Genomic DNA, 10,796 nt, shown 5'->3' on the forward strand with positions numbered 1-10,796 from the left:
CACCAATTACACTAATATCTCATCTCATCTCATCATCTCAAGCCGCTTTATCCTTCTACAGGGTCGCAGGCGAGCTGGAGCCTATCCCAGCTGACTACGGGTGAAAGGCGGGGTTCACCCTGGACAAGTCGCCAGGTCATCACAGGGCTGACACATAGACACAGACAACCATTCACACTCACATTCACACCTACGCTCAATTTAGAGTCACCAGTTAACCTAACCTGCATGTCTTTGGACTGTGGGGGAAACCGGAGCACCCGGAGGAAACCCACGCGGACACGGGGAGAACATGCAAACTCCACACAGAAAGGCCCTCGCCGGCCACGGGGCTCGAACCCAGGACCTTCTTGCTGTGAGGCGACAGTGATGACCACTACACCACCATGCCGCCTACACTAATATTAAAGAAAGAAAAACACAAGACTTTTTTCAGACTTGGGAATATTTTCCTATCTTTTCCCCTCCTAAACTCAATCACAGTTTAGGGTTTTTTTTTTTTTTACTCGGCTTTACACAACAACATTTTATTTTACCATGTGTTTTTTTTATTTACATGTTTATTTTCCATTTATCCATCATCAACCCCTTGCTATGACTGATCTTACAATCAGCAATCTGGCAGAGTACTGATGAAATAGTAGGATTCAGTGCCCCCAGTCCACCCACACACACACACACACACACACACACCACGACAAAGTGTTTATTTCTGAAACAAAATCCACAAAGCAACTGTGTGAAACACCAATGAAATGCAAAATACCACAGAGATGTAATCTCAAAAAAAAGGGGGGGCAGAGACACAACACAATTAAATCTTCCACTAAACGCTGAGGATCAGTTTTACAGCGGCGGGTGAAACGTGGGCCTATCAGGACATGGGGGGGGGGGGGGGGGAGGGGGCACTAAAGGTCACGTTTATTAAATAAATCAACTCATTTAATATATAAAACCTGCACAACATCTGAACTGTTCCTCTAACACTACGGCGTTTTTTTTTCTACACTTCAGGATAGAGGTTCATGGTGTGTGTGTGTGTGTGTGTGTGTGTGTGTGTGTGTGTGTGTGTGTGTGTGTGTGTGTTTAGATGTGTCCAGTCTGCAGCAGTGTGTATTGTGTTGTGAAGCGCTCCACACTCTCTCCAGTCAGGCTCTTCATGGCCCTCCAGTGGAGTTTCCCACAATTCTCAGCGTTGCCATGGGTACCCAGCTCCTCTTTAATGTAATCCATCCATAGATCTACACACACACACACACACACACACACACACGAGATCAGATCTGATTATCCTGTGCGTGTCACGCTGCTAAAGTAAAATAATCAACACCAGTGTGGTGTGATGAAGCCGAGTCACTCTCACCATCCTCCAGCTGATTATTTTCCTCTAACAGCGTGTCGGAGTATTTTATTCCTCTCACACCACAGAGATTCACCAACAATGTTTGTACAACCCCGATTCCAAAAAAGTTGGGACAAAAGTACAAATCATAAATAAAAACGGAATGCAATGATGTGGAAGTTTCAAAATTCCATATTTTATTCAGAATAGAACATAGATGACATATCAAATGTTTAAACTGAGAAAATGTATCATTTAAAGAGAAAAATTAGGTGATTTTAAATTTCATGACAACAACACATCTCAAAAAAGTTGGGACAAGGCCATGTTTCCCACTGTGAGACATCCCCTTTTCTCTTTACAACAGTCTGTAAACGTCTGGGGACTGAGGAGACAAGTTGCTCAAGTTTAGGGATAGGAATGTTAACCCATTCTTGTCTAATGTAGGATTCTAGTTGCTCAACTGTCTTAGGTCTTTTTTGTCGTATCTTCCGTTTTATGATGCGCCAAATGTTTTCTATGGGTGAAAGATCTGGACTGCAGGCTGGCCAGTTCAGTACCCAGACCCTTCTTCTATGCAGCCATTATGCTGTAATTGATGCAGTATGTGGTTTGGCATTGTCATTGTTGGAAAATGCAAGGTCTTCCCTGAAAGAGACGTTGTCTGGATGGGAGCATATGTTGCTCTAGAACCTGGATATACCTTTCAGCATTGATGGTGTCTTTCCAGATGTGTAAGCTGCCCATGCCACACGCACTAATGCAACCCCATACCATCAGAGATGCAGGCTTCTGAACTGAGCGCCGATAACAACTCGGGTCGTCCTTCTCCTCTTTAGTCCGAATGACACGGCGTCCCTGATTTCCATAAAGAACTTCAAATTTTGATTCGTCTGACCACAGAACAGTTTTCCACTTTGCCACAGTCCATTTTAAATGAGCCTTGGCCCAGAGAAGACGTCTGCGCTTCTGGATCGTGTTTAGATACGGCTTCTTCTTTGAACCATAGAGTTTTAGCTGGCAACGGCGGATGGCACGGTGAATTGTGTTCACAGATAATGTTCTCTGGAAATATTCCTGAGCCCATTTTGTGATTTCCAATACAGAAGCATGCCTGTATGTGATGCAGTGCCGTCTAAGGGCCCGAAGATCACGGGCACCCAGTATGGTTTTCCGGCCTTGACCCTTACGCACAGAGATTCTTCCAGATTCTCTGAATCTTTTGATGATATTATGCACTGTCGATGATGATATGTTCAAACTCTTTGCAATTTTACACTGTCGAACTCCTTTCTGATATTGCTCCACTATTTGTCAGCGCAGAATTAGGGGGATTGGTGATCCTCTTCCCATCTTTACTTCTGAGAGCCGCTGCCACTCCAAGATGCTCTTTTTATACCCAGTCATGTTAATGACCTATTGCCAATTGACCTAATGAGTTGCAATTTGGTCCTCCAGCTGTTCCTTTTTTGTATCTTTAACTTTTCCAGCCTCTTATTTCCCCGTCCCAACTTTTTTGGGATGTGTTGCTGTCATCAAATCAAATCAAATCAAGTTTATTTGTACAGCGCTTTTAACAATAAACATTGTCGCAAAGCAGCTTTACAGAATTTGAACGACTTAAAACATGAGCTAATTTTATCCCTAATCTATCTATCCCCAATGAGCAAGCCTGTGGCGACGGTGGCAAGGAAAAACTCCCTCAGACGACATGAGGAAGAAACCTCGAGAGGAACCAGACTCAAAAGGGAACCCATCCTCATTTGGGCAACAACAGACAGCCTGACTATAATATTAACAGTTTTAACAGGTATAACCCTCAACTGTCATGAAATTTCAAATGAGCCAATATTTGGCATGAAATTTCAAAATGTCTCACTTTTGACATTTGATATGTTGTCTATGTTCTATTGTGAATACAATATCAGTTTTTGAGATTTGTAAATTATTGCACTCCGTTTTTATTTACAATTTGTACTTTCTCCCAACTTTTTTGGAATCGGGGTTGTATTTATTAAAGTAAGACGTTATATTTTTATCCGTTTACTGTTACATTTAAACGTTTTAGCCAAGGTAGTTCCTGTTCTCACTTGCGTTACATGAAAGCAGCAATAAAACATTCGTTCCCTCACCAAAACCAAACAAAACACGCAGCTCGTCATGTGACTGAGAACTGGAAACTCGCCTGTCCTGAAGACGTCAGAAAACTTGGTTCCAGCTCCACCTCTGAAACTGGAGACTCCTTACGGAAACGTTACAGAAACGTCTCCTTACGTCAACAAAACTTCGTCAATTTTTTAAAATCTGTTTATTATCAATCAGTGGAGCTTCTGCTATAAACACGCCCCCTGTCAATGAGCTGTTACTATAGAAACGATGACGTATCAGTTTAGAACATGTGCATTAATATAAATATTAATCTGCTGTAATGTCAGAGCTGTGGGAATAACACACACACACACACACACACACACACACACACACACACACACACCCTTCCTCTACAGTCCTGATCCCTCAGCTGAGTCACTCACCGTCTGAGGACGAGCCGAACTCACGCAGCGCTCGCTCGTAGTAATCTCTCAGGTGACTCATCTTCGGCTTCTCCTGAAACAAACAAACAGAAGTGAAAGATTAAAAACATGTGGCTTAATATGACAGTACATCCTGAAAATTAAATCTTTATGAAATTCCTAATTTAACTCTAATACTGGTACAGATAACCTTATTATTATTAAAAATTTCTATGATTTTAAATAATTAAAAACGCGAGGTTTTGATCAGACACTGTTCTGATGAACTCAGAGCCGATTAAACTAAACTTTCATCTACAGTTCTGTGCAGAAATCTTTGGCACATGGAAAGAAACACTGTCGACCAAAAACGGCTTTAAAATGAAAGAAAGAAAGAAAGAAAGAAAGAAAGAAAGAAAGAAAGAAAGAAAGAATGTTTTTTAATCTGAAAAGTGCTCTCTTATGGAATATGCTGCTCAGACATTCACAAACTTTTTTTCCCCTGTACCATTTAATTTTGTGCTGGGGGAGGAAACCCCCCCCCCCCCAAAAAAAAAACCCCGAATGATTGGAACTCTAAAATGTTTTTGTGATGTTTTGACTTGATAATGTAGGAGTCATAAAATAGAAATCTATAAAAATAAAAAGTTTGTCTGGGAAAAAAAGGGGGGGGGGGCTAAGACTTCTGCACAGTACTGTATATTTAGCAAATTATTTAATCTCCTTGTTTTCTTTTTCCCCGGACAGGGTTTATCTTTTAGTATGACAAAATATATAAAAACACACAGCACAAATTTTATATATATATATATATATATATTACAATGTGCTTTCATTAAAGACCTCTCTCTCTCTCTCTCTCTCTCTCTCTCTCATCAATGCTCAGAAACTTCATATTTAAATATTTCTGAATATTTTACTGAGCCAAAACACTGCTGCTGTTATTTGTGTGTGTGTTTTTTCCCTACTCACTTGTTGTTTCTCGATCTGAACCATGGTGGTGAAGAAGGTTTTGGAGAAAGGGCGATGCTCGTGCAGGCTGGAGAGACAGACAGACAGAGACAGACAGACAGTGGGCGGGTCAGATCAGTAACGCTTTACAGCAAGGCTCCTCTAACTAACCCAGTTTACTGTGTGTTTATGACGCGTCAGTGTTAATAAACCAGAACCAAGGCTGATACAGTAAGGAACTGCGCTTCACAACAGGCATTTCATTAAAATCATCAACAAACATCACCTGCATTACCCAGCAAACACAAAAACGTTTATATAACGTTGTATAAACGTTTGGCTAACGTTTCAGAAACGTTACAAAATAACGTTTATAAAATGAAAATTTGTGGACAATTTTTTCGTTTTATAAACGTTTGAAAAAACGTTATATAAACGTTTGAAAAACATTCTGGAAACCATCATACAACATTCTGGAAACGTTTCAGAAACGTTTTTTAAAACATTGTATAAACGTTTCTTAAAACCATTTAAAAACAATAGTAAAACGTTTCTTTAATGTTTTAGAAATGTTATTAGAAACATGTTCTCATCTCATCTCATTATCTGTAGCCGCTTTATCCTGTTCTACAGGGTCGCAGGCAAGCTGGAGCCTATCCCAGCTGACTACGGGCGAAAGGCGGGGTTCACCCTGGACAAGTCGCCAGGTCATCACAGGGCTGACACATAGACACACAACCATTCACACTCACATTCACACCTACGCTCAATTTAGAGTCACCAGTTAACCTAACCTGCATGTCTTTGGACTGTGGGGGAAACCGGAGCACCCGGAGGAAACCCACGCGGACACGGGGAGAACATGCAAACTCCGCACAGAAAGGCCCTCGCCGGCCACGGGGCTCGAACCCAGGACCTTCTTGCTGTGAGGCGACAGCGCTAACCACTACACCACCGTGCCGCCAGAAACATGTTAATACCTGTTAAACTTATAATATAACAACACATTTTTGTTATTGCACTTAAGTTCATTTCATTCCTCTTTGCAAGTTCAACAAAACCGATTTGAGAGCAGAGTTTTTTTTACATAGACAATATTCACATTTACATATAAAGCCCTCATGAACAGCAAAAATGATAAAGATACTAGTATTAAAAATTTATCTAAATTTATTAAAGAAGCCTTGCTACTAAGAACCAAAACATTAAAGTTAACGTAATCATAGCAAATGCGCAAAATCAGTTAAAAGTTGAAATAAACAACAACAGCAACACGCTCAAAATGGCGCTACTTCCAGTCCCTGCGCCTGCGCAAAGACGTAGGTTGCGCAGGCGCAGCGAACCAGCGAACAAAATGCCAGGGCCAAAAGGGTGTGTATTTTAGCAAATATAAAACGACGAATGGTCGTCTATCCAAATTATTCAAACCATACTTGATAATTACGAGACTAGAGCCACACATTTAATGATTTATCTATCTATCTAGATCTACATCTAAAAAATATTTAGCTAGATCGAAGGGTTTTTTTTCAATGTTTATTAAACGTTTATACAACCACTTATTTTCCATAAAATTATTCCCATGTTTTTTGATACTTTTTAAAAACGTCATCATGTAGTGTTTATAATCACACAATTAATTGTAGAAATTTTAATATTATCTGTTTTAGCCAGAAGTCTCCGAATATGTATAACGTTTTATAAACGTTTCATAAACGTTGTGAATGAAACGTTTTAAAGAGAACGTTTATAAAACATCAATAAAACGTTACTCATTTACTGATTATTTTGATAATTGTAATACAATCATTATGACATCTTAATATCTAAAAATACCAAGAGATGATAAAAAATCATCTCACTATAGTGACTAAAAACAACCTCATTTTCCTGAAAGTCTAAATATTTCCAGAATGTTTCAGGATCACGTCTGCATTCTGATGGTTCAGTGAGCTGCTGTTCGGGTCGCTGATGGTCCGAGTGCAGGTTCAATAAGAAAAGTGTTAGTTAGTGTAGCGGCCAAAGTAGAATTCATATAGACGTGAATTACAATTTATGTTAAAAGGTATAAATAATTTCATTTGAGTGTGTAATTTCATATAAGTAATTTATTTCATGATTAAAATGATGAATAACATGTGGCAAGGTTAGAAGAATTAGAATTCATATGTGAAGAATTAGAACTGTCTCACGCTTCTCAAGAATTAGAATTAGAATTCATTCAGCTATATAAGAACGGTCTGGCGCTTCTCAGGGTAGATCTCGAGAAGCCGTGGAAGCGAACAGTTTTTCTTACCTGACTCTCTGACAACTGACTCACCGACTCTCTGTATCTTAGAACCTTTGCAATTGTTAAACGAGGATTAAAGTTCAACTTTCAAGACGTTTCAAGTGGATTTATTGCAAGGCACACGGACACAGAGTGGAAACAGTTACTTTGGGACAGAGACTTTGTCAGCGTAAGCTATAGCACTTTTCTCAAGGTCTCACTACGAACGAGCCTCTACAACAGTAAGAAAAACTCGCTTGACATCGGATTACAAAATGCTGGAGAGGTTCGCTGAAACTGGAATTAGAAATAGGCTATGGTACTGTCACGTACTTAGTCCAGAAGAATAGCAGCAACCAAGTACACTGTTCATTCGTCTTGGGGAAGGCAAGGGTCGCCCCTCTGAAACCAACTACCATCCCGCGGTTGGAGCTGATGGCCCTGCCTTAGCTGTGAAGGTGGATGTCATGCTGAAGAAAGAGCTTCAGTTGCCACTATCAGATTCCAAGTTTTGGACAGACAGTACTGCCGTACTCAAGTACATAGCCAATGAGAACATTAGATTTAAAACATTTGTGGCAAACAGGATTGCCACAATTCTGCAAGCATCAAAAGTGCATCAATGGAGCTATGTCAACACTCAGTTGAATCCTGCCGATTATGCCTCGAGGGGGCAAAGGGTGAACGCCTTCATGAGGAATGACGTCTGGATTGCTGGTCCCAGCTTCCTCAGTAAACCAGAAAGGGAGTGGCCAGACGAACCCAATCACCTGGAAGAGCTCACGGCTGAGGACCCTGAGGTGAAGAGAGGCGTACTGGTTAACGCTACCACAGTAGAAAGCACTGATACAATGCAGCAGCTAATCCAATACTACTCTTCATGGATACGTCTCAAGAAGGCTGTGGCGTGGTTCACGCAACTCAAGCAAACCCTGGTGAACCTGTCTAGGAAGAGAAAAGAGTTGAAAGGATTGTGCAGGGATGAACAACAGCTGAACAAAGAGATGTTGAGCTACAAAAAGGGTCTCAAACATACTCACCTGACTGTGGATGACCTGCAAAAAGCAGAGATCACTATTATTAGCCATTGTCAAAACGATAACTTCCAAGAGGAGATATCTGCTCTTCGGAGAAAGGACTCCATTAAGAAGAGTAGTCGAATCTTCAGACTCAATCCGCAACTTGAAGAGGGAATCCTTCGTGTTGGAGGGAGGCTCAGTCAAGCATCCATGCCAGCCGAAGCCAAGCATCCGATGATCATCCCTAAGAACCATCACATGGCGGACTTGATTCTCCAGGATGCGCACGAGTGTTTAGGACACAGTGGACGTAATCATGTCTTGTCACACACACCAATGTGTTTATACTCACCAGCCACGGGCCTCGAACCCAGACCTTCTTGCTGTGAGGCGACAGCGCTAACCACTACACCACCGTGCCGCCCTATATAGTCAGTTTTCTAAAATAAAGATTGATATCAGCAAAATCAAGCAAACGGAAGTATATGGATACATTGGACGACATCTCACGACAACGGTATGCAGCCAAACTGGCCTTGTTTGGGGGAATTGACCCCTACGAAGTGGACAAAGATGCATTTTCAAGTGACTATGCAGGGCTGCCATCCATATCGTACCCTGATATTGTGAACTATTTCGTGAATAGTAAAAGCGCCTACACACTTAATTACCTCAAAGCATACAAGTCGCTGGAGTCATACAATTATTTTGTCTGTGGCTGGGTCCGTGAAGTCCACCATATAAAAACAAGTGACAGTCGTGTCCTAATTACAGCCAAGGTATGTAAACATTGGAATTTTAGAGCTCTCAACACTGCATATAAATATATGTGTGTGTATAATATCGAGTTGATTTAATATGAATACTGTGCAATATTACTTTGCTTCGGAAAGCTGCGCAAATTTGCGCGAAGCTGCACAAATGTGCACAGCTTTCCGATTCACTGGTTTCCAAAAACAAACTTAAACACAACTGATTGTTTATTTAAACAACTTACCACTTATAAAATGATCGGAGCAGACTTTGCTGTGTTTGGAAAGCTGATAATCCTTGCGGTTGATTCTTGCAAGCCATAGATTTCTCCTTTGTATGCTGAGTTTCTTTGTTTGCTCGCCATCGTGCTCCCGTACAGTGGGAATTCCATAAAAGCTCCGCTTGACGTTATCATCTGACCTATTACGACAGCCGTGAATACAACAGGTGTGCACCAGTGGTGGCTGGTAGTCTTTCAAACAGGGGAGGCTGGTTGGTTACGATATTTCCAGATTTTAAAAGAAAAAACACATCAGTTTTGCCTATACTCTTGCCTCTGATCTGGCTGATTGTTGGCAGTGTCACAAACTGTGAAATAACAGGTTCTTTTGGCCCATTAGCCTACTGTCCAATATACATGATGGTGGTGTTGGGGGGGTATATTTTAGCATTTTATATTTTAAAATTGTGGCATGTTGTTTAAAAATTGACCTCGGCTGTGTTTTTGTATAAAAATGTTTTCCAAGTTGTAGCGGTGTTTAATTCATATCCAGAAAAACATATATTCCAATATAATATACTCAGCATAAACATTTTAAATAGATTCTATATTTTTGGTCCATCCATGACATATTACTAAAGTAGCCTATTTACTGTTGTTGATGTGGGTCACTTGCTGTTAGCCAATTCACTTTCTCGTACCAGGAGAGCTGAAAGGAACGAGTATTATTCCCTACCTTTTTCACCAAGTCAATTTGAGGCGTTGGTCTACCCTGCTCTTTAATTTTAATTTTTTCCTCGAAAGGAAGACTGGCAAATGGCTTCGCCAAAATTAAATCAGCAATGCTTGGCATCCGTGCGCAGCTTTCTTGCTAGCTGACTAGCCCCCTCAAGTTCAAGTTCAGTCACTCAAATAAACAAAATTTCTGGAACTAAGATAGCAAACTTGACAACACTATATTCACACTTTATTTACAATGAAAATATATACAAACTAAAAAAGCTGGTAGAAACCTGTAGCGCGGACAATGAGTGGGTGGAGCACAGAGGACGGCAGGACAACGTTTGGAGGTAGTGACAGCGTATTTATTAGTAAACTTTTCAGTCTAATAATCGCAGCACACAGACACACACTCAGCCTCCAATCCCGGGTCGCACTCCCTCTGCTCTCTCTCAGCCTCCTAAAATAGGGAGCGGTTTACTGGGAAAACACACACAAAACACAGGTTAATTACAGTCAGGTGTAGCGAATCTGCCACTCACCTTCCCCGGCTCCACCCTCCTGTCACAGACCGATGCTTGACCACGCCCCCGCTGCCACAAAACCGTATGTAATGAATGAAATCGAAATGTAAGCTGATCTCTTACAATACACCACAGCACTTGCGAATCCGCATGGGACTGAACTGATGTTGCCAGATACTGCTGACGTGATCCAGCCCAAAATATGTTCAAAACCCGCCAAAAGGCACTTAAAACCGCCCAATCTGGCAACACTGTACCGCTGCCTATCTATAGTTGAAATGAGCTGTCAATCAAAGAAAATATCCGGCTGCTTTCACCAATCACCAGTCTCCTCGCGGAAACTGCCATGTCCCTCCCATGTGAGGCTTGGAGTCTGTGGGCGGGTGTTTTCGCAGTATTTGTCCAATAACCATCTTGCATTTTGAGATTGAAAAGCGCAGAGCTCCCAAATGCCGTTGAAGTCCATTGAGGCTGGGAGTCCGTGA

General features: G+C 41.2%; 1 protein-coding gene across 1 annotated transcript; it reads right to left on the reverse strand.

Annotated features, from left to right (window-relative positions):
• Window positions 1-1,062: 1,062 nt before the first annotated feature.
• Window positions 1,063-4,899, reverse strand: LOC132884248 (U3 small nucleolar RNA-associated protein 6 homolog). Its single transcript, XM_060918067.1, has 3 exons — window positions 4,828-4,899; window positions 3,877-3,949; window positions 1,063-1,241 (listed from the first exon to the last, which is right to left on the reverse strand). The coding sequence occupies exons 1-3, from the start codon at window positions 4,849-4,851 to the stop codon at window positions 1,087-1,089; spliced, it is 252 nt and encodes an 83-aa protein (XP_060774050.1). The 5' UTR covers window positions 4,852-4,899; the 3' UTR covers window positions 1,063-1,086.
• Window positions 4,900-10,796: the final 5,897 nt, after the last annotated feature.

This window comes from Neoarius graeffei, chromosome 4 (assembly GCF_027579695.1).
Source record: "Neoarius graeffei isolate fNeoGra1 chromosome 4, fNeoGra1.pri, whole genome shotgun sequence".
NCBI lineage: Eukaryota > Metazoa > Chordata > Actinopteri > Siluriformes > Ariidae > Neoarius > Neoarius graeffei.

Excerpts from the sequence above, each read along its gene's own strand:
- LOC132884248 (XM_060918067.1), bottom strand. The coding sequence starts at position 4,851 with ATGGTTCAGATCGAGAAACAACAA. Across the intron at positions 3,950-4,827 it reads TTCAGATCGAGAAACAACAA|GAGAAGCCGAAGATGAGTCA; the intron begins GTGAGTAGGGAA and ends TGTTTGTTTCAG. Across the intron at positions 1,242-3,876 it reads GTTCGGCTCGTCCTCAGACG|ATCTATGGATGGATTACATT; the intron begins GTGAGTGACTCA and ends GTGTGTGTGTAG.